General features: G+C 35.3%; 1 protein-coding gene across 2 annotated transcripts; it reads left to right on the top strand.

Annotated features, from left to right (window-relative positions):
• LOC116012567 (structural maintenance of chromosomes flexible hinge domain-containing protein GMI1) lies at positions 1 to 22129 on the top strand. 2 transcript variants are annotated; one of them, XM_031252136.1, is made up of 38 exons: positions 1 to 158; positions 379 to 846; positions 939 to 968; positions 1092 to 1178; positions 1255 to 1310; positions 2242 to 2325; positions 3152 to 3224; positions 8214 to 8269; positions 8353 to 8458; positions 8542 to 8610; positions 9125 to 9211; positions 9443 to 9493; positions 10118 to 10241; positions 10348 to 10406; positions 10526 to 10654; positions 10994 to 11075; positions 11173 to 11207; positions 11921 to 11990; positions 12089 to 12271; positions 12422 to 12580; positions 12733 to 12754; positions 12833 to 12947; positions 13028 to 13147; positions 13333 to 13653; positions 13761 to 13867; positions 14408 to 14585; positions 14698 to 14806; positions 14930 to 15024; positions 16257 to 16355; positions 16825 to 16891; positions 17101 to 17186; positions 17281 to 17562; positions 17643 to 17834; positions 18444 to 18558; positions 18909 to 19116; positions 19204 to 19398; positions 19520 to 19840; positions 21684 to 22129. In XM_031252136.1, exons 2-38 carry the CDS (start codon positions 379 to 381, stop codon positions 21904 to 21906), a joined length of 4863 nt encoding a protein of 1620 aa, XP_031107996.1. In that variant the 5' UTR covers positions 1 to 158; the 3' UTR covers positions 21907 to 22129. The 2 variants fall into 2 exon arrangements, with proteins under 2 accessions (XP_031107996.1, XP_031107995.1); XM_031252135.1 differs by having other exon boundaries at positions 331 to 846.
• Positions 22130 to 23869: the final 1740 nt, after the last annotated feature.

The raw sequence follows: 23869 nt of genomic DNA, 5'->3' as shown, positions 1-23869 counted from the left end.
AGCAAACTCAGAACTCAAAAGCCCCTTCCTCTCATTTTCAAAAAACAAAAGCCCTTCCTCTCCAGCAAAAAAAAAATCTCTCTGGTTTTAGCGCTCCAGTCTCAGTACCTTTCAAAGTTCGAATATTTTTCTTCACATTTTATACCGAAGCACAAAAGGTAAAAATTGTTTTTCTTTCTTGAGCAGCAGCATATAGAAACAATTGTTATTACCATATATAGTCATTTCTTTATCCAAAAAACCTCGATTGTTTCTCTCTCTCTCTCTCTATATATATATGTATGTATATATTTTCCCTTTTATGTGTTTTCTCGTTTTTTCTTCTGTTAGAGACGAAAATAGAGGTGTAGTTGAAGTTACTGGTTTTTGCACGCGCAGATGGACTTAAGAACTCCTCCAAATAGAGTCCGCAAAAGGCCTTTGTCAGATGTTTACTCTGAACCGCCCAAAAAGAGGATTAGCGATGAAGATGGAGGTGCGAGTGGTGGTTATAAAAAACAAGTTTACTCAGAAATGGCGAAAAGGAAGCAACATCAGGCTGTCATGGAGGATGAAGATACGAGCGGTGTTCAGAAAGGTCAAACATTTAGTTTTCGAGTTCTTCTGCCAAACGGCACCACATTGGAGATGAAAATACGTGAACCGGGTCGTGATATGTCCGTTGATCAGCTTGTGGAAGCTATACGGGCAGAGTACTGTGCCTTGAAGTGCAGAACAGAGTCGCACAGGAGGCAGATTAATTGGAAAAGCCAGAACTTGTATATTTTGGATCCTTTTGACAGGAAGCTTAAGGGCTTGTATTTCAGGAAGTTGAATCCGAGAAAATCCTATTTGTTAAGGCTTCAGGTGAGTTTTTTGCCTGCATTGTCTTTTGTGTTTATATATTTCTGTTCTGTTCTTTTTGTTTTGCTCATTTTGATAATTCCATTTCAATACAGGATGGCTCAGTTGAAGCAGAAAGATTTGAGGTTTGTTGCTGTTTTCTTTTTTTAAAATTTTATTTTTCTATAAACCAATACTTCTTAATAATGTGAATCTTTGCTCTGCCTGATTCAAATAGCAAGTGACTTCTCCTTTTTTGGATTTTGTAGAATATGTGGGATCTTACTCCAGATACTGACTTGTTAAAAGAGTTGCCTGAAGAATACTCATTTGAATCTGCCCTTGCTGACTTAATTGTAAGCCTACATCATGCATTTTACTTTCAGTTGATGTACAATAATTTTGTAGTTACTCACTTTATGTGCTTATCAGGATAATTCATTGCAAGCTGTATGGTCTAATGATGAAAATGAGAGGAGATTAATCAGGTATGAACTTTTGAAGTTGATTAATTTGTTGGTTTTCAAGTGAAGTATCAGTTTTTTGGTGGCATTTTCCTTTTTCACTTAAATTGTCACTTGATTATTCTAGACTTGTTTTAATATTGGTTCAGTTTGATATAGTGGCCAAAGATGTTGTATCCTTTTAACTAAATAAGGAGCTAGGTTGTGACCAAACAATGTTTTGTAAAGTATGCATAACTATTATTTAGTTTTTAGCTGAACTAAAAAAACCTGCACTGAATGTTTTTACTTGAATCTGTTCATATGCTTCTGGATATACATATAGCTATTAGACAGGCTTTGGTCTTGCTCAGTAAACTTGTTTAATGTAATCTGTTTAAGAGATAACCAAAAGAAATTTGAAACTTACACATCAAGGCATGAATGAAAAAGGACAAGAAGCTCACTGCAAAATGTCTTCATTCTAATGGAAGTATATGCAAAAATTTTACAGTGTAATTATCATGGAAACTAAGTAATGGATGAAGTTTTGACTGATAGTTATGGAATTAGAACAGGGATTGAATGAAAAATAGGGGAGATGCTCACTGCAAAATGAAATGATCTTTATCCTAATGGAACTATATGCAAAAATTCCCTCATTTGCTTTTTGCATTTGGTCAATAATAAAGTTAACATATCCTTGTTAGATTAGCTAATGGTATTTTCTATCTCATCATGATGGCCCTGACAGTTAGAGCAATGCTTTTACACCATTTACAATTGTTTTTTTTTTTTTCGTCTTCTTCTTTTTAATTTTCTTGGCCGCAAGTTCTAACCTCAAAACTTTATTAAGGTTACACATAATGTAATACTCTATTTTTAGTTTCTTTCCTTTTTATTCTGTTAAGTGTTTGGATTTAATGATTTGCTTCAATAAATTTTAAAATTGACCTATACTTCACTTTATTTGCAGTGTGAAGTTGTTCAAGAACAAGATTACAATATTTGATTCAGGCCCTGGAATGGATGGGGATGCTGAAACTTCTATAGCGAAGTGGTATAAGTTATTTGGTTTGTTGATTTTACTTGGAATGTAGACTACTTAAGTGGTTTAAAGAGTCTCAATTGGGTTGTAAAGTGCCATAGTGAGTGATAGCAAATGAAAAAAATGTCATTTCCATTTAATGTTAGGGTTAACTCTTAGGGTTTCAATAGTCTTCCAAATCTTAATGTTTTGAAGATCTTATGATGTGGAAAGAGATGCCATCATGTCTACATTTCTAATTAATATGTTTATATAAGGTTTTAGAGTAATTTACATTGGGAAGGGACTTGTTTTGTAAAATAGTGAATGGTAGTAGGAGAAAGGGTACCACATAGAAAACGATAACAATTTGGTTCTGGTGTGATTAATCATTAAATCTATTTCTCTGGTATCTTCAATTGGCAATCTCCAAGTTACTTATGATACTAAAAATGGTTAATCTTTTTTTTTTTTTTTTTTTTACCTTAATAAGGGATAAATTTATTAGGTGCTAGTAAATTTATGGATCTCAGAAAGTTAGTGGTCATGATTTGGTTGGTTCTTTTTACTATTTACTCCCCTTATAAGGGAATATATAAATAGTGTACTACAGTTTCTAAAAATTGGCTGAAAGTCTGATAAAAAAGGCTGCTAGAGCAGCGATGTTGAGAAAATAATCATTACAGATTGTATTGACAACAGTGCTTTGTATTAATGCGCTTCCATATTGTACCTTAAATGCTTTTGCATTGCATAGTAATCTTGACAGTTCATTATTATAGTACTTCTTAAGTGCTCATTACCTTCATGACAGATTTATCTTCTTTTATCTCTTTATATGTTTTCATTTACTTTTCAGGGGAAAGATGGGGGCATCTCTACACCGGTCATCAAAAGGAAAGGCCATAGGATGCAAACCTCCTTACCTTAAGGTGATTGATTTTATTTTATGGTAGCATCTTATCAAATTGTACATATATTAAGGAATTAACATTATGGGAGGATAAAGACGTATTTTTTGAAAATTTTAAGATTATCTAAATGTGGCATCTAGAGAATTTGTTTAGGTTTTGTGGCCAAGTGCATACCTGCTGAGAATTAGATATATTTGTTCAAGCCCTGCAAGAAACTTTTTCAACAGCAGATATAAGATTGCTTAAGTCTGTGTAAGAAATTCTAAACAGTTTTTCTTGCTTAATTGTAAAATACAAGCCCTAAAAAGGAAGACTGATTATAGGGAAGAAAATCCTATAATCTGGGAAAGTAAATAAAAGGATAACTAAACTAGGAAAGAATAAAATTAGTATCACTAATTGCATATCCTAAAATATATGCATATCAATTCTAATATTTCTACACTCCCCCTCAAGCTGAGTTGTATATATTATACAAACCTAGCTTGGAATTGAATTCTTCAAAGCTTGTTCTAGGTTGAGGCTTTGCAAGGATGTCGGCAATCTGTTTCTTTGTAGGAATGTAGTTGAGTTCAATGATCCTTGAATCCACCTTCTCATAAATGAAGTGCCTGTCTATTTCAATGTGCTTTGTTCTATCGTGATGAATCGGGTTCTTAGCAATGCTTCACCTTCTCATAAATGAAGTGCCTGACTATTTCAATGTGCTTTGTTCTATCATGATGAATTGGGCTGATGACAGCTTGAATATCACTGTACACTTTGATAGATGCAAGAGCCTCGATTTTCAACAAAGTCAACAACCTTTTAATCCAAATCCCCTCACATATACCTAATGCTATGCATGATATTTTGATTCTGCACTATTATGAGAGTTCACCGTTTTTTGCTGCGCCAAGTGACTAGATTTCCCCATACATAGGTACAGTAACGACTAATTGATTGTCTATCAGTCAACTCTCTAGCCCAACTAGAATTCGTGTAGACTTTTAGGTCTCGATTGTCATGTTTTTTGATGTACAGCCCAAGACCTAGTGTCATTTTGAGGTACCTTAGAATACGATAAATAGCTTCCAAATGCCCCTCATAGGACTGTGCATATGTTGACTTACAACACTGACAGGTAAAGCAATATCAGGTTTGGTATGGGAGAGATAAATTAGTTTTCCCACTAATCTTTGATAACTCTTCCTCTCTATTGGAACTAGTTCCCCACTCTAGTTTGTTTTTAAGTTAGGGTCCATTGGAGTATCTAATGGCTTACTCCTTAGCATTCCAATTTCGCTTAGAAGATCTAGGATGTACTTTCATTGAAATATAACAATCCTTTCCTTAGATCAAGCTACCTCCATCCCAGGAAAGTATTTGAGGGATACTAGATCTTTGATCTCAAATTCTGATGTAAGAAATCTCTTGAGGTTTGAAGTCTCACCTGAATCATCTCCTTGTAGGATTATGCCATCCACATAGACAATGAGAGTTTCTAGCTTTCTTATTCAAGAGATTTTCACAAACTAGGTATGATCAGCCTGGCACCGTGCATCCAATTTTTACAATTGACTTTGCAAACCTATCAAACTATGCCCAAGGATTGTTTCAAGCCATAGAGAGGTTTTTGTAGTTTTCAATCCCTTTTCATACCAGTCGTCCACTGGAGTTCTTCAAACCTAGTGGAATTTCCATATAGACTTCTTCTTCTTCCAATTCTCCATTTAAAATAGCATTTTTTACATCCAACTGGTATAAAGGCCAATCACAATTCATTGCAAATGATAATAAAACTCTTAATGTATTGAGTTTGGTGACAGGAGCAAAGGTCTCTCGATAGTGAACTCATTGGCAACCAACCCATCCTTGAATCTATTGATACTCCCATCTGGATTGTACTTAATAGTGAAAATCCACTTACATCCAATTGCATGTTTTCCTTGAAGCAACTCAACAAGAACCCATGTGCCATTTTTCTCAAGAGCACTGATTTCCTCATCAACTACAACTTTCCATTTGGGATTTCTTAGTGCCTCGTAGATGCTTGTGGGAATCTGGACAAGATCCAGAGAAAATACAAAGGCTCAATACATAGGATTTAATTTCCCATAAGCAACATACATTTCTATAGGGTGACTAGTGCATGTTCTAACACCCTTCTGATGACTAATAAGCAAATCAAGATCATCAATAGCAGTAGGTACCAACTCATGGGTCATAGAGTTCTTACCTTCATGATTTTCAAGGTCAAGTGAGATCGGATGTGTGTTTGAATAGTCTTTGCTTTGCATGTTGGTCTCTATATTTTCAAGTTTTCTCCTTTTATAAACAGGAAGCTCACACCCTTCCGATGAGCAATAGGCAAATCAAGATCATCAATTGCAGCAGGTTTCAACTCATGGGTCATAGAGTCTGTTAGAGATATAGGATGTTAGTTGAGAAATCTACTCTTAGCCCTATGTTTTAGTGTTAGCCCTAGGTTTTAGTGTTAGGAGTCTGTGGCTAGGGTTAGTTCTGCACTTGTATAAATAGCTCTACTCTCCTGTACATACACACACAGAATATATACGAATACTACTTAGTTTTCTAGGTATTTCATTGTTTAACATGGTATCAGAGCCAAGTGGGCATTGATCTGCGTAAGGAGGCGACGCCGCCGGAGGAAGCGGAGCCGCCACGCGCTGCCGTTGACCACGCGCCGGCGCGTGAGGCCTTTTTCCGGTGATTTTGTGCAACGGCGACCACGCCGGGAGTCTCGCCGTGAAGAGGAGGTTTGACCTAGGTGAAGAGTGAGAAGTTTTGTTGAGGTATTCTCTAGGCCTGCGTCGTTTGCGTGACTACGTCTGCCATCCCAGCTTCTACAGTGTTAAACGGCGACTCTGGTTCTGCAACAAACTCTGGAGCGAGATTGACGCACTTGGTTGTAGTCTAGGACCCATAGGGAGGTCCGGGCTAGGTGGAGGAGTCGCGGCTGAGATCTGAAGCGCCGTATGCACGTATGCTGGACAACGGCAGTAGACGATAGTGGTTGTGGCCGGCGGTGTGGAAGTGGTCGTGGCCGGCAGTTTGTGATGAAGGCAATGGAAGGGATGGTGCAGGCAGTAGTAGGTCTGATGAGGTCTGATGAAATTGATAAATAAAGAGACAGTAGGTTGCAGTAGATTTTTTGTTTTGAGTTGTTTAGTTTATCGTGCCAATAAGTCTTGAGGGCTTATGTTTGGTTTATCGTTTTGTTGCCGCTTGGTTAAGTTAATTTAATATGAGTTTAATATCATATTTGGAGTAGTGTCAAGGTGTGAGAGTTCGAGGCAGTCCTTGTATAGGGGTGTTGCGGTGATAGGCAACACAGGTGCCAGGGGTGGTGTGGACCTGACATATGTCGCGGCTATTGTGGAAGGCCGGCGGCTGAAGAAGAATGGTTCAGGAGGAACCGGGTGTGTGTCCACGCAACAAGAAAACGGGAAAACACTGGTGTTAGGCAGCGGTGATAAGGGTTTGTGGAGTGAGAGGACGGTGCACTGCGGTGTTAAGCAGCGGTGATAAGGGTGTGAGGTGTGAGAGGCAGGTGCGTTGTGGTTGTGGTGTTTGGCCTAGTTTGTAGCTTTGTAGAAGCTTTGTTGGTGCAACAAGGTGCATTGTGGACTGACTTGACACATCATGGTTCGAAGGTTCAAGTGGTTCAAGACTTATGGTTCTAAGTGTGGAGTCTTATGGTTTGTGTGATACATATGTAACAAGTTGGGCATGATTGAAATCTATGCTCCAACTTGAGGGGGAGTGTTAGAGATATAGGATGTTAGTTGAGAAATTTACTCTTAGCCCTAGGTTTTAGTGTTAGGAGTCTATGGCTAGGGTTAGTTCTACACTTGTATAAATAGCTCTACTCTCCTGTACATATACACACAGAATATATCCGAATACTACTTAGTTTTTTAGGTATTTCATTGTTTAACAGAGTCCTTACCAGCTCGGATGTGTGTTTGAACAGTCTTTGCTTTGCATGTTGGTCTCTATATTTTCAAGTTTTTTCCTTTTATAAACAAGAAGTTCACACCCTTTCGATGAGCAATAGGCAAATCAAGATCATCAATAGCAGCAGCCAGCAGGTATCAACTCATGGGTCATACAGTCCTTACCTTCATGATTTTCAAGGTCAAGTGAGCTCAGATGTGTGTTTGAACAGCCTTTGCTTTGCATGTTGGCCTGTATATTTTCAAGTTTTCTCCTATAATCAAGAAGTTCTTTGTTTTTGTCTTCAAGTGGTGCTAGAGGAGGTGAATTTGGTGGAGTGTTTTCTGAGGATGGGTGGCTGGTTATTACATGTGAAGATGGGTTGATTGTAGGAAGAGAGGATGACGGGTGGTTAACCATGTTTTCTGGACTCACATCTGATTGAAGAGGTAATAGAGAACTGGATGATCTAGGTGATAAATTAGGTTGAGTTGGAGTAGTTTGATGCTGGTATGGTAGGACAATAGGTGAAAGAAAGGTAGCTTGATTGTCCTGAAGTGTTTCCCAAAGTTGATATTCCCTCGAATGCTCCCCCAGAATACCAGATTTGGGAAATAATGATTGGTGGCAATGTTGAATGTTGTTGAGTTCCAGGTAAAGTGATGGTTCCAGTCTTCCAGATAATCATCTATTTTTTAAACCAAAGTAAAAATTTAAAAATAATAATAAATAAACAATAATTTGAAGGAATGTTTATTTGTACTCACTACAAAGATGTGTTTCACTTATTTCAGAAGCTGTCTTGAAGTTGATCATTTTCAACTTTTATATGTAGTGTTAATTGACTTTCTTTGCTCTTGAAGTAACTGCATGAGATAATTTGGTTTTTATTAATTAAAATTGTACAAGCAACTGAATCCAAAACTAAAGATGTTGGTGCAATCAGTGATAATTTGACACTTTGCTCAGTGGTGAAGTGAATGCTTTATTTATAAAATAGGCTAGTGTAAATTTGCATATTCCAGGATGATATTCACTATGTTACCTCTAATACACTTATGATTGCAGCCTTATTTTGGGATGTTTGGGTATGGAGGGCCTATTGCATCTATGCATTTGGGAAGGTATGAATTGTTAAAAAATTCTGGGAGAGTCTTATCTTCAGCTAAATAAGGGAATAATACTCATGTATGCTGTGGTATTACAGGCGAGCTACTGTTTCCTCAAAGACAAAAGCATCAAAGAAAGTGTATATATTACATCTAGAGAGAGAGGATTTACTCAGCTGTTCCTCTTCTGAAAAGACTTGGAGGGTGTGGATTATTCTTCTCTCTCCCCCCTTGTCTCATCCCTGTCATTGTCTCATGTTTTTGTGTTTTCCATCTTACTATTGCAGACTAGTGGTGGTCTTAGAGACCCCTCGGATTATGAAATTCGAGAATCACCCCATGGAAGTTTTACCAAAGTAACATTTTTTCCATTCTCTTCAGTTTAAATCAGTTCTTTCATATGGTCTTTTATTTTTATAGGACTTTCTCTTTTCAAATATTTCTATAAAGCCTGAATAATATTTGAAACTGGAATTTGCTATATGTTTATCTATTTGTTCTGGTGAAGTGTTCATTGAATTACACACTAAAATTATACCTCAAACTTATGAAAATAATTTCACTTGTTGACCTACTTTTGATAATCTCAAATGAGCCAGATGGGGAAGAAAGATAGGTCATGTGGTTAGAGGGATATCTGCCATAGCAGGATCCAACTTTTTCAAATAGTTAAATGCTTATTCTCAAGTAGAATAGCAGTTCCATGTAATTATTACTTTGGAGAAGGTGCTAATCATAGGAAGTACTTTATTTACCTAAATGCTTAAAACTTTATATATATATAAAACAGAAAAAGGTCATAAAAAATGCATTAAAATTCTTTCCCTTTTATAAAGCATTAGTGCGGCTTTGAATTTTTTATACTGACAGGTTGAGATTTTTGAACCAAAAATGAGGTGTCAAGGAATAAAGAAACTACAAGGCAAATTGAAAGACATTTACTTTCCTTACATTCAGGTATGCTGGAAATTTTCATACATAAAAATTGATTCTTGTGATTACTTCTAACCCTTTCTTTCTTTTTGTGTTCATCTTAAACCTGAATGTGTTGTTTGTATGTTTTCATATTTTAGGGAAAGGGGTTGAGGAAATTGTGTATAGATGATATGTCAACTAACTAACCCACCATAATGAATTCTATTTTTACATCCCATCTCATCTACTGATTGCTTCCATTTCCATGGGCAGTGTGATGAAATATCTGAAACAGGACAAACGACAATGGCTACTGAATTTCAGGTTTGATGCCCTTTGAACTGCATCACATTTTTTATATATTTTTTCACAGAGGACGTCCTTTATATGGTTTAGCTTTTACTCTTCTGAGCAGAAAGAAGTGGCTTTTTTATAAGCTTTAGACACACACGCATTCTTCATTCAATGCACCTTTCTAAATGCTTGTGTTTAGGAGGCTTTATTTTTATTTTTTTTCAACTTAAGTATGAAGTTGTCACAAGTAATGCACTTCTTGATATTAGTGCTACTTGTAGGGCCCTAATTTACAACTGCTATCTGGTCTTTCGTTATTCTTTGATCTATTTGTTGCATGGAAATACTATAGCTGTATAGAAACCTACATAAATTGGGTGTAGTTAGATGAATATACTGCATTAATTCCTGTCCTCTTTCACAGTGCTTGGCACATACATGCCCTTGTGTCAGTTTCTTTAGATATTTAATATTGAACTTTGGTTTTGTAATTTAATGATGTGGTTGTATGGATAATAGAACACATTTTATTTAGAGTTGCATAAATATAGAGTTGCATAAATATTGAGGAATTTCAAAATATGTTTAATGTAGTTTTAAGTTATAATAACTTCATGTACTTGAACAGTATTACTCTTTGTTGACATTTCACAGGTCAATGAAACTAATTTGGCTGAAGTCTTGGGTGGAGAAGTGGCTATTACAAACATATTCTCTTGTAATGGTCCAGACTTCACATTGCAACTGCATTTCACTTTAGATTCCTGTTCAATACAAGGTCCACATAATGCTCTAATTGATCTATTATGAAAAGTTGACAAATAATTTTGTACTTGAATACAGGCATCTGAACGCTTTTCTAATGTAAAACTTGAAATCTTCAGGAATAGGACATCAAGAAGCAAATGCTCGCCTTAAGTGTGTTTATTTTCCAGTTACTCAGGTATTATCTTATTGTTTTCTCCATCTTCTTTCCCAAATGGAATTTGGAAATGCTTTTTTAATGAAAACTAACATTCTAAATTTACATTCATGTCTCTGCTCCAATGCTGTTGAGTGTAGGGTAAAGAAAGCATTGAAAGGATAATTGAGAACTTAAAGGACGAAGGTTATGAGAACCTACAGAACTTTGAAAGTTTTAGCCGTGTTACTGTCCGACGCTTGGGTCGCCTGCTTCCAGATGCTCACTGGGTTTGTCAATTTGAACTGTTTCTTAAATTACATAGTAACTATTAATTGTAGATTGTTTTTATTTGGAGCCAACCACACAATCTTGTTTTCATTTAGTCGCTCCTGAATTAAAAAATCACTGTATTTCCATTTGAAATTTCTGAAAATCGTTTAGAATTTGATTCTTTTTGCATTCACTATTGATCCATCTATATATATATATAATTGGTGGATGTCTGCCACACCTTTAACCCATAAATTATTGTATAAATAAACTCCAGCTCTACTTGTGTCTGTGCATGTGTTTATGTGTGCTAAATATTGAACAATATAATAGCAGCATTTCCTCTGGAATTTCAGCCCCGGCTTCCATTTATGGAACCCAAACAAAGAAAAGGAGAAACCCATAAAAGATGCTGCTTTAGAGTAAAATGTTTTGTAGGTACGACCATTGTTTATTAACAATTAGTCCCACAGTGTTAGTGTAACAATTTATCTGCAACAATTATTTGCTTCCTAAAATGATGTATAATTTGCAGATACTGATTCTGGTTTCAACCCAACGCCAGCAAAGGTATGAATTGTGCCTAAAATTTCTATTCAGTTCACATTCAATTCCTGAGGAATGTCTTAATAGCTCTAAGATCTTTGATATATCCATGGCGGCTCTGTCATTCATAGGCTAGCCTGCATGTTGCCTTTACTTGTTTGGTTCCCTTTTTGTTTTGAAGATAAATTCCCTTTTTTTTTTCTAGGAACTTCAATCAACTTGTTAATAGCCTTTAGGTGGTGTTAATAGTTATGACCTGCAGCAACTAGTTTTATTTACTCAAAAATCAAACATAATTGGTCTCTTTACTAAATATTTGTGGTATTTTTTCATCCAGAAGAGTCAGATCCTGGTGTGTTATTCTAAAGTACAGTCTCTCTTCTTGATGCCAAACGAACTATAAAAAAAAGTCACATCTTTCTATGAATTCAAATAATACTACTGTGATAGGGAATTATGTATCAAATGGATGAAATAGATCCTGTTAACAAAATTAGATTGAGATGCTCACAGGGGTGTTGTATAACAATAAAAAGATCTGGTGTCTGGTGAAATATTGAAAATGATAATTTATCTGGAAAGTGCTCACATATTTGCAGATTTATAAAGTTCTTGTATTGGCACTTATTGTTTTGGTTTCAAATTGTTCCAATAATGCGAATGCAATTAATATGGATCAGATTTTCATGTTACGTATTTCTTCTCGCTTTTACTGATCTCTGAATTTCATTACCTAGACAAATTTAGCGCATTGCAATCCTTTTACCATTGCACTAAAGAACTTTGGCAACAAAACCCCTGAGAAAGGTACTAGTTTTTCATCCATCAATTGTTCAACTTTTTTAAAAGAAAATAAACAGTAAATTGTTTTGTTGCTCATTGTGGTGGACAATACTTCTCTGTAGATGTACATGTTGAAATTTACAAGGATGGAAAAGAGTTGTCTTTTTCACAACTAGACAAGCAATATCATGAATGGATCTCTAAGATGCATGAAAAATATGATTTGGAAATTGAATCAGGCGACGATCAACCTACCCTTGTACTAGGCTATGAGAACAGAAAAGAGCTTGGTACATCATCTGATGGTAAGCATTGCATACATATTTAGTGGAGTTTATTCCTTATATCATTTGTCTTGTTTTGTATTACACAACTGCTTGATATAGATTCTCACATTAAAATCGTTTAGTTCGATACTAATGTAGCTTTTCGTTCCTATGGTTCAACTTTTTTAGTTTTGAGGGTTCATAAAAATTTCAAGAGGAATGGGGTTACCTGGAAATCAGGACAGAGAATCAAAATTCTGAAGGGAGCATGTGCAGGCTTTCACCGGACAAACACTTTTGCCACTCTAGAGTTTATTATCCTTGAAGGATGGGAGGGTGATGTTGGTGGTAGGTTCAGAACTTATTGGTTAATATATGCTTAGGAAACTCTATGTACATATTAGGAGCTAGCATGTGCATTTATTACTGTTTTAAGTATTAGCTCCATTAACATCCTTGTTCTTTTGCTAAACTAATAAGTTTTCTTTAATTATATGTAGGCGATGCTAGGATTATCTGCAGGTAAATTTATTACCTGAAGTTTCAAGATATTTCTACCAGGATCTGAAGCTTCTTTCTTTCATTGTGTTGCACACTTAGGCCACTGGAAGTCCCCACTGAGGATGGTTGCCAACTTTCTTTTGATAAAGGAAGTGCTAACTTAGATCTACGTGGGTCTAAATCTTTACCATTTAGTGTCATTGTTTCCAAGAAGGTAATTTTACTTCATTTTCTGAAGATTGATGGTTCAGTGTCATGAGATGTTATTAAATAATTATGTGTCACTTAATGCAGTGTATACCAGTTAATGATGCTGAGTGGGAATCCCAGCTTCAGAAACACCATCATGAAACCACCCCATCGTCAATTGAAGTATTGGATGCCAATCATTCTCTAGACTTAGATGTTAGTGAGGTCAGTTTACAAATGCAGTTTCATATTTCTAATTTCTGAGATTGTCTTATTTGTTAAGTAATTAGTGAATGTTGAGTTTTTAAAAATTTAACCAACCACGTATCTACATGAACTATATCTCCAAGGCTAACTGTGAACCATTGCTTTTGACTAACATGTTTTGTTCAATTATGGCCTTATAACAGATGTTACCTGCTGATATAGTTGATGCTGGACATAATCCTCCAGAAGAAATCCTTGCCATTGTTCGTCCTGCTTCATTCAATTCTGCTGTGGCTTCTATGAAATTGGACCAGAAGTACATACTTAAAGAAAGTTTTGAAATGAGTCTGAGCATAAAATTTTCTGCTTCAGATGGAAATGACAAAAATGCCAGTCATGTTTATTCAAATCGAATAAAACCATCATTGCATAAAGGGTTGATTGGGGTTTACATATTCCCATTGAGAAGTAAGTTGCCGGAGCTATTTCACAAAGCTGGAGTATATTCTTTTCTACTTTCACTTGTAAGTAGCATTAACTCGTGTTTGGTGTTTGTAACTGCATTCCTAGTAAGTTGTATAACCCATTTCTAACCATTGATTTCACTACCTTGTAAAATATAATTCTATAGAAAAAACCTTCTTGTGCAACTTATGAAAAAAAAGTGCGTGTACAAGCTTTGTCTGAGGCAGTGAGTTGGGGACTTTCAAGTGAAAACAGCATAAAGTATAGAACACGGTAAGGCTTCTTCTGTTTCTTACATATTTTTTGGACTTCAATCCAGCAGTTTCTACCATGTTGATAAAATTGAAGGATGTGTTCCGTCTCAACTATAAGTTTAAGCTAATAGGGAGACTGTATATTTATATTTTTTATATTATATGGTCGACACACCGCTGAAGTGTAACATCTCAACAAAAAGTTTAAGTTAATAGTGATACTACATATTTATATTTTACATATTATATGCTCAATAGATTATAGTTAAGTACTAAACATGATACCCTGCGCCTATGAATCTATTGTTTTTTTGTGAAGGTTTGCATTGTACTTTGGTCAAAGTGATGATTACTTGTTCTACTTAAGTTTTAAAGTAAAATATTTCCTTCATACTTCATGTTGCATATAATATACAATCTAAATATTTTTGGAACCCAAAGCTTTACTTTCTTGCTTCCATGTCAGTTAATTTTCTCTGTTAACTTGTTTTTAATACCAGTTTTTCTCTAGTTTCACATATAAATAGCTAATATGGTATAAATGTAATTGTTTGGACAGGGTTGGTGCACCTCTTCCATGTATCAATATTGCCTGTTATGATAGATACATGAACCGCATACCGTTCAAACCTATTCCTGATGTTGTAATCAAGTTTCATTCTGAAAGTGATGGTTTCTCTTACGACCATGCTATGGATACATATACATCACAAGATAAATTTTCTTTACGTATTAAGGTCTATTATTATTATTATTATTATTATTATTATATTACATATGTTAATACACTGATGAATATTCTTAGCTTTCCATATAAACAGTTTACCACTTCAAATATCAATTCTGTAGGGCCTCCTTATTGAAACCAGTGAACTAGACAAGATTGGACCAAACTATGAAACTACTTTGTCTATATGTTCAGAGGACGAATTATTTTCTGTAGCCATTCCAGTTCAAGGTACATTGCATGTATAACTGAACTGACATCTCAATCTACGTTTTTACTGCACTGGAATGCAAACAAATTTCTATTGTATACCTTCTTGAAAGAATTTCTTAATTTTCTTTTTCCTTTACTTAGTTCTTCCTGGGCCACTGCACCATATCAGTGTTCATCCACTAAATTATGGACAGAAATTGTTACCTGGACTTGTGGTTAAGGAGCTTAAATTGGAGGTATGTAATAAATTTTTTTTTTTTTAAGTCTGTTATTTGAGATTCATATGAGACATATAATCCATGTGGCCATCTGCAACTAGTTTTGAAATATGGCTAAAACTATTCTAGGAATCATAGGATAGAGTTTTTTTTTTTTTTTTTTTTGAAAGAATCACAGGTTAGAGTTAGGAAAAGTAAATTCTACTAAAGTACATTTTTAGTCAATCTGGATTGTCTTGGAGACATTTTCTTTTAACAATTCAGAAGATTGGGTAACTGATTCATAGATCAATGACATTTTCTTTAGCCATGTGCTGACCCATGGATCATTAGGTCACTGGTTCAAGCACTAGAATGAAAACAAGGGTAAGATTATTCACCTTTTCGTCCCTGCATTATGAAAGACCTTGCACTAGGTCAAACCTTTTCAGCTTACAAATATCAAATTAGAATCCAGTAACTAGAAAATAACAGCATTGACTTCTGAGGATGAATTTTTTGTTTCTGGATGATGATTTGAGATCATTATTGATCTTTTTCTTTTTTGGATGACGAGGAAACCTCACAATCCTTTTGGGTGTGAGTAACCCCCCCCCCCCTTCTTGTGACCCTAGCCTAGCTAGCAAAGGACCACAATGAAGTAAACCAACCTAGGTTACCCATAGCTGACCGGCTCAAACCAAAGAGACAAGGATTAGAACTCGTGACCTTGTGGTTACAAGTGTGGATCTCTTGCGGCTTGCCATCTTGGATGGGGTTACCCCAGATCATTATTGATCTATTTTGAATGTTATCATGCTCAAGGTTGATAAAATTATAGTCAGAACTGACAAGCAGGGGACAAGGCACTAAGGAATTACACCAATTAAACAATCAGTTACTTCACATATTTACACTTAAAATTATAGCATTAGATTCATTCTATTGATGAGGTATCATACTATCATCCTGTCAAAATAAATATGGAAGCTATCTATGCTGTTGTAGTTACTATAACAAGTATTTTTGTGTTATTATTTTATATCTATTGCCATTTATGCTTCTATTGAAATATCTTGGAAAATGTTTCAACTTCCTTCCCTTCATGTTCTGTGAGTCTAAGAGTCTTCTGAATTGGGATAGTGTAAGGGTCATTGTTTACCTGTATATTTCTATGCTATGTTTCCATAAGAAAAGAAGGGAGTTAGAAGAATCAATAAAAGATATTTCCTGTTATTCAACAGTTTCTGACATTAATTATATCTCTATAGATGTTGGATGAATATAATAATCATATCCAAAAAGATGAGGAAATCAAACTGCAGATGGATGGATTCTGTGCTTATGATCAAGGTTGTCTTATGTGTAAGGTATTTACCTTTTCTATAGACATTTGTTCTGTGAAGTGATTTGGATTTAGCATTTTACTATTTTTCTTTCTTAAAATGAGTCTCTCACTCCAAATCTAAGATATTTTTACTGTCTATGTATTTGCATCTTGGCATCATATTTAATTATGGAGGAATTTATGATGTTTGAGATGTGTGAAATGTAGTCAAACACAATAGATTAATCTATGGCTACTGAGAAATCTAAGATATTCTTGAAATTAATTGGTTTTGAAACTTTTGCTTTATCTCTGTGACAATTAGTTGGCATGAAGTGTGATGGATGATAAATTTATGCAACTGGTAAATAAATCTTATCAAATTCTCCTTTCGTTTTCACTTTGTTGTCATTTAGAATATAGCAATTGCTTGCGAATGGACCTAAAGTAATGTTCATTGTTCTCCAAGCCAGGCATGAGTAAGTTTCTAATCAGTGCTTGTTCCAACACAGGTAGATGAAAATGGTTTTATAAACCTTGGTGGAGTACTGAAAGTTACAGCAGGATATGGTAAAAAAGGTGCGTTTTTCATACAATTTGTCTATCCTGTCACGTCTTTGCTTTTCCATGGAAAAAAATAGAAGAAAAAAGTTGAGAATATTATGCCTTGCTTTTTCATTCCTTATGCTGATTGAAATTTGGTAGCATGCTAGACCTGGTCTTTTCAGCTGTAAGTTAAATAGCTGCAATTTGATTTTCCACTAACCACTTATTTTTATCCTCTACAGCTTCCCTCTCTGTTTTTTCTTGTGATAAAGCAGTTTTCAAACAAGAATTTCAAATTGAGGCAAGAGAGCTGCGAATTGCATCAGAGGTATGTAACTATGTGTAATTTTATTTTTTATTTTTTAAAATACGAGGAATTTAAATTGCCTTAAATTGTTGATCCATTATTTTATTGATATCAGATACCTGAAGATTGTGTTCCTGGTTCTCATTTGGAGAACATCATCTTCGAGGTCATAAATTCTGAAGGAGAGGTTGATGAAAGTATCCATGATGATGAAAAGAATGGTCAGCCCCACACTCTTACTATAAAATCTGAGTTGTTGAAGATAGATGAGACTGTCAGATACAGCTTCTGTCATGGTCGCTGCACTGTTCGTAGCATCACTCTCCCAGAAGATGAAGGGAAGTTTCATTTTGTAGCAGTTCATTCCCGTCACATGGAGTTGCAGTTGTGTATAGAGGTTGTCATTTCCCTGATATTTCCTTTTTGTTTTTTTTTTTTTTTGTTGTGTATGATGCTAACCATATAATTCATATATAGGTGAATACAAAAAAAGCTGTAGAACCAGACTCTGGATATTTCCAATCTCAAAGTCCAGAGATGCAGATATTAAATGAAGAGGTTGAAAATTTCCAATATCAATGTGCACAGAAGCAGATCTTTTCATATGAGAATTCATCTCCCTACAAAGTTCCAAAATTGGAGCATGATGAAAGCGAAGCTGATCGTAAGGTGAGCTATTAACTTCACAAGCATGAAGACATTTCTGTGATTGTAATATAAAAATCCAACGTTTTCTGAATATGACTGTTGTTAGATGTGTGGACATGGCTATAGTTAATACTTTGTGTTGCACACATAAAATATGGTTGTTCAAGTTGCTTTCACCAGCCATTAGCTTTATTCTTTTATTTGGAGCCAAAGACCTTTTGACAATGAGGGCAGCTATTTATCTGTTAGGATGGTGCTATACATTCTTTAAAACTAGAACTGCAGGAGTATCTATTTCATATATTGACTGTTAGACTTTTTTGGGGCATATTAGCAGCAAGTGATAGTTAATACCTCATAATTCATAAATTCCATTCCATATTCATCTCCCTGAAGGAGCTCGATTATAATTCCAGACAGTCCTTTAAGGATGGTGATGGGTTCTGCTTCATTTCCTTCTCACAGAACATTCTGAACCACCCATATTCTCTGAATCAAGCTATACATGTATATTAATGAGGTTTCTTGGCTTGGTCAAGCGTAATCATAAACTTTTTACCTTTTAATAATCTAGCTGGTTTATACTGCTTTTACTAATATTTAATATATTTGGAATGTTTTTCTGTGCAGAAGTTGGAGGATGAACTTTGCCATTATGCTCAACTCAGTAGTCAGTGTGAAACCGACCTGCAAATTCTTGAGTCCAAGCAATCAAACATTCAGACTGAAATTTTCAACTTGGAAGGTCAGATATTAATAAGTGTTGTTATATGCAACTCTCTAAGCAGTGAGCAGCCTACTCCTATATACTCAGGCTCTCAATTGCACTGTCTCTCATTAATGAATATGTTGTGGGCTTAATTAAAATGAAAGTCTCTTTATTTACTCTTTTCTGTGCAACTTTTCTGATGAATAGTTCCCTTATGCTCATAGCGATTACAGTACAGAACAGAATCCTTCAGCTTGTTACTTCAATCCTGATAATAGAATTATAATAAACAAATCTCCAATTCACTTAGTTTTTCTTAAATAAATCTTTTGAGTTAGTGAGTTTATACCCCAATGGTATCATTGACTGTTTTATTCATGGTGCAGAGTCTCTTGGACTTTATTCTTCGCCGAATTGTTGCTGCACTCAAGAATCAATTTGGGAGAAGATTAGTGGGAGGGGTGACTCAGCAGCTGCCATTGCCTGCAAACTGATTGAAAAACCTTCATCTGTAGAGCTACATCATGAATTTTCCAAAGAGATACTAGGTGTGGTTGCACTACTTGGATTTGCTGAAAGCTATGAGCTTAGCAGGTTAACACTCTCTTTTGTTTATTTGATGATTATTTTAAAAACATGTAAATTTTGATTTCACTAGAATTTGGTATATTCTTGATTTAGGGTTTTAGCAGAGTACCTTGGTGAGAAACAAATGCTGGCTGTGGTTTGCAATGCCCATGCATCATCTGCTGGTGCCTCAAAAATGCATGGGAAGCATGGGCACTTGTGCAGTGCAGATGCTCTTAGTACATTGGCTAATAATCTTGGAACCTCTATTAATGGAGGATATGATATGATATGCCTCAATGATATAAGGTAAACTATAATACATAATACACAGACGAATAGCGTTTAACGTGCTCAGCCTAGTTTAAAACTGCACTGAGTACCATTACCACATGCATTCAAGATTGTTGAAGTTGTAGTTGTTTTGCAGGCCTTACACAGGTGAGTTGAGCATTGATCCCCAAAGAATGCTAGCAATGGTGAAGCCTGCTTTACCAAATGGGGAGAGCCCTCCAGGGTTTTTGGGCTATGCTGTCAATATGATCCACATATCTGCAAAACATTTGCAATTCAGAACTGCCTCGGGTCATGGTCTTCGTGAGACTCTATTTTATCGTCTTCTGGGAGAGCTCCAAGTCTATGCAAACAGAGATTGCATGAGCATGGCTAGTTCCTGCTCTAACAAACACCCCGCTGTTTCTTTGGATGGTGTCATCATGAGAGGAAATGGTGTCACAACCCACGTATTTGGGTAAGTCTACTACTGTTAGATCGAGCACACTTTCTTAATTATTTATTTTATTTGGTGCAATCTTATTATGATACTCTCTCTCTCTATATATATATATATATATATTGTTAAATGTGGGAAGGGAAGGCAGAAGTGTAGTGTATTTCACATCTCTACTATACAAAGTTCATACCTATTTATATACATAGGAAATAGACTACTGCCACACAATTCAAAAGGAAGAAAGAAAGGTGGAGAGAAAAGATCTAACTATTCCCTTATTTATCTTAACACTCCCCCTCAAGTTGGAGCATAAATATCAATCATGCCCAACTTGTTACAAATAAATTCAACCCTGACCTTACTAAGACCTTTAGTCAACAAACCTGCCAATTGATCACCGCTTCGAACATGAACGGTCGAATGTAAGCCTTGTTGAACCTTGTCCTGCACGAAGTGACAATCTACCTCAATATGCTTAGTGCGTTCATGAAACACAGGATTATTTGAAATATGTATAGCCGCTTTATTGTCACACCACAGAGGATCCGATTTATTCACCTCTACACCAACCTCCCCAAGAACATTACACATCCATGTTACCTTACAGGCGACATGAGTCATCACCCTATATTCAGATTCTGCACTCGAACGAGACACAACACTGTTTCTTACTCTTCCACTGAGACCAGATTGCCACCAAAGAACACACAATATCCAGTCGTGGACTTCCTGTCACTCGGTGACCCAGCCCAATCAGCCCTCACATGCCCATAACTGGCATATAAGATTCCTTTCGCAGGAGCACCTTTCAAATACTTTATAACCCGAACTGCAGCTTCCCAATCAGTTGTTAATGGCATAGCGGCACACAAAGTAACATATTGACTCTTAAAATCATAGTAATAGTCTCTAAGTTCACGCCCTTTCTGACTCGAACGATATACTTCCTGAGACAGTTGATATAATTTTCTCAAATTGCTTGTTCTACTAAACCAATTGTTTACCAATTCCCAAACCTCTTTTACAGTCTTGCAATGTTGCATGGACAAAATAATCTTCCTATCAATGCAGTTAATTATTCTTGACAACAACGCCTTATCAGTATTTGCCCAATCTGTATTACCTTCAGGACATACTTTATCTAGATGGTCACCCTTTCCCATACCATCTATATTTACCCTAATCAGAAATTTCCATTCAGGAAAATTAGACCCATATGAAGCCAAAATAACATTAATCAACTTAAACGGGGTAGAAATAACAGTAATATTCCTTTCTTGTGCCATTTAGCCTTAACCCACAAACAATTAAACTTCTCCCAGTATTAAAGATTACTGCTAGGTACCTTTTTTAACCAAACACCTAAACCACATCAGAGAAGTTAACTGTTGCGTACCTTTTTTAACCAAATGACCCAAACAACATCAGAAATCTTCAACACAGCATACCCTTGTGGACTTAGTACGATGAGGCGAGCTCACCGGTGCAAAACCACTTCCGGTGACGTCGCCGGAAACATCCTCACGCGTCGGCAGGTTGTGGCAGTACTCGGCGGCGACGGCAGCGCATGGCGACGGCGATCGAACTCCACACTCCGGCGTCGTCCCTGCTTGCCAACCCTAGCCCAGGCACTCACCCTCACAAACTTGGCTTTGATACCATGTTAAATGTTGGAATGGAAGGTAGAAGTGTATGTGTATTTCATATCTCTACTGTACAAAGTTCATACCTATTTATATACATAGGAAATAGACTACTGCCACACAATTCAAAAGGAAGAAAGAAAGGTGGAGAGGAAAGATCTAACTATTCCCTTATTTATCTAACATATATATATATATATATGCTCTTTCCTCTTCAGGGATCCATTCATTATGTTTCCAGTCATCTCAAATGAGCAGCAGATAAATCTGATGACAGTGAATCCAGATGTCCTAAATCTGCTCAACTCTAAGAAGATACAACTCAGGGAGGTTCAATATCAAATTGAAAACGAAAGAATAGCATATGAGGAAATCAATAAAAAATTATCCGGTTTTCGTGTTGCATATTTGAACTTAACCCAGGGAAGTAGTAGTGTGTAAGATACATATCGTTAGGCTAGGCCAGGTTAATTGGTTAAATATGAAAAATGTTGAAAATATATTGATAATGAATGATGGTTTATATCAATTTTTGTTGGGGTTAAAAACTATTATGTAATGGCATTAGTGCACAAATTCACTCCATCTCCGGGCTCCATGCATGTGGGATGTGTATTGTTTTTGAATGTCGTCTATATTAAGTGCAGAACAGGATAGATGTAAACTAGTAGGGTTTTCATATATTCATATTATATCAAAATTGCCTACATATATTGAATTTTGAACCTTTTGACAATTGACATAATGATACTTCATCATGTCGATTAGATGACAAATAACATTTTGCTTCATATTGCAAGTCTTTAAGTATGCACTCTATAATTATGTGAACTATGACTAATGATTTATTTTTCTTAAATAGGGTATTTTAAAATTTTATTTATTAAATAAAAGTAGTTTTAAATTTATTTTCTCAAATATAGATATTTTTGTCATGTTACTATGCATTATATTGTTATGTGTTTTTTATGAGTTGGTTTTTCAATCTTTTTCATAAGTACATATCCAATTCATTTGATATTTCTTCTACATCTCTCTTTTCACATACTATATATGATGAGTATATGGAAAAATGATTTTGAATTGGTGGGACATTACCACACCAACATCAGCATCTAAAAATTTCAATTCACCTAGTTTCACAAGATTGACTTTCACACTCACTTTGATTTGTAATTGCACTTGGTGTAGCATACAATGAATTATTTATCTCGTACAACATATACAACACTCTCTACTGCTGATTTTTTCATTTTAATACATTTAGTGTATTTTTGACATACAATTTTTCAAAATAAATAATCACAAAACACATTTTTCTTCTTGGATCAAATACACTACTTTTGTTTTTTCATTTCAATAGTCATGTTACTAATGTTGACATCTCTAATACTAATGAAAGCATTCAAATTTACCTCAATTGTGCATATATCATTGAAACAATGATTAAATGTCATTTTTTTATGAAGAAAAAGTCAAAATCTCATCGTAGAAAAGCTTCAAGAATTTTAGCAATCGTCGGACACTCAACCAGTTACTTCATAATGGGGTGGCTCAATCCTCTTTTTTCCATTTTTATCTTCGTGAAAATAAGCATCATACAATTTGTTTTCATCATTCATTCGATCAAATGTTGTCATATACTTAAAAGCTGCAGATAACATGAGATAAGTAGAATTCCATCTAGTATTGCAATCTAAAATAAAACTTTCTCTAGTTAGTTTATTTTGCTTTGCACGTATGTGAAACTAGAGTTTGATGATCTCACATACTTCAGTGTATTACGAACACTAACCACACTACTATTCACCGCTAACAAACTACCATTTACAATTAAATTCAAAGTAAGTGCACAACAATGCACACGCATAAGCTCTCCACTTGTCACATAATTGCTATGTCACATAATTTTTATGTCAATCACACTGTAATGTATTATTCAAGATAGTAAACGAAATTTGGACTTGGCATTTATGATTTATAATTTGCAAATATGAGACTAGTTGAAACAAATGATTTTGGGTTCACGGACCATAGTAGTAGTTCCTGGACCAATTTTGGAAATATTGTGTGCCGTTATGTAGAAAATTGTGTGCCAACATGCTTTATTGTGTGTGTCATGTATGATATATTATAGGAAAAAAATTCATGTCTTATACGCACGGTTATATTAATAATAATTTTGTAACTCAAGCACACTGCAATTCATTATTCGAGATAGTAAACAAAATATGGATTTAGCATTTTTTTTATTTATAATTTGAAAATATGCGGCCACAGTCTGGTACGTTGTGAGCCAAACATGTATATACGCGTGGTTATTTTGTGTGCACAGTCTGAAGAGTAAAGAACTTGAATAAGAATATAATTGTTACACAAATAAACTATTTACATATAGTTAATT

Source organism: Ipomoea triloba, chromosome 3, assembly GCF_003576645.1.
Source record: "Ipomoea triloba cultivar NCNSP0323 chromosome 3, ASM357664v1".
NCBI classification, from domain to species: Eukaryota; Viridiplantae; Streptophyta; class Magnoliopsida; order Solanales; family Convolvulaceae; genus Ipomoea; species Ipomoea triloba.
Note: the sequence above shows the minus strand (reverse complement) of the source record. Positions and strands in the feature narration are given on the sequence as shown.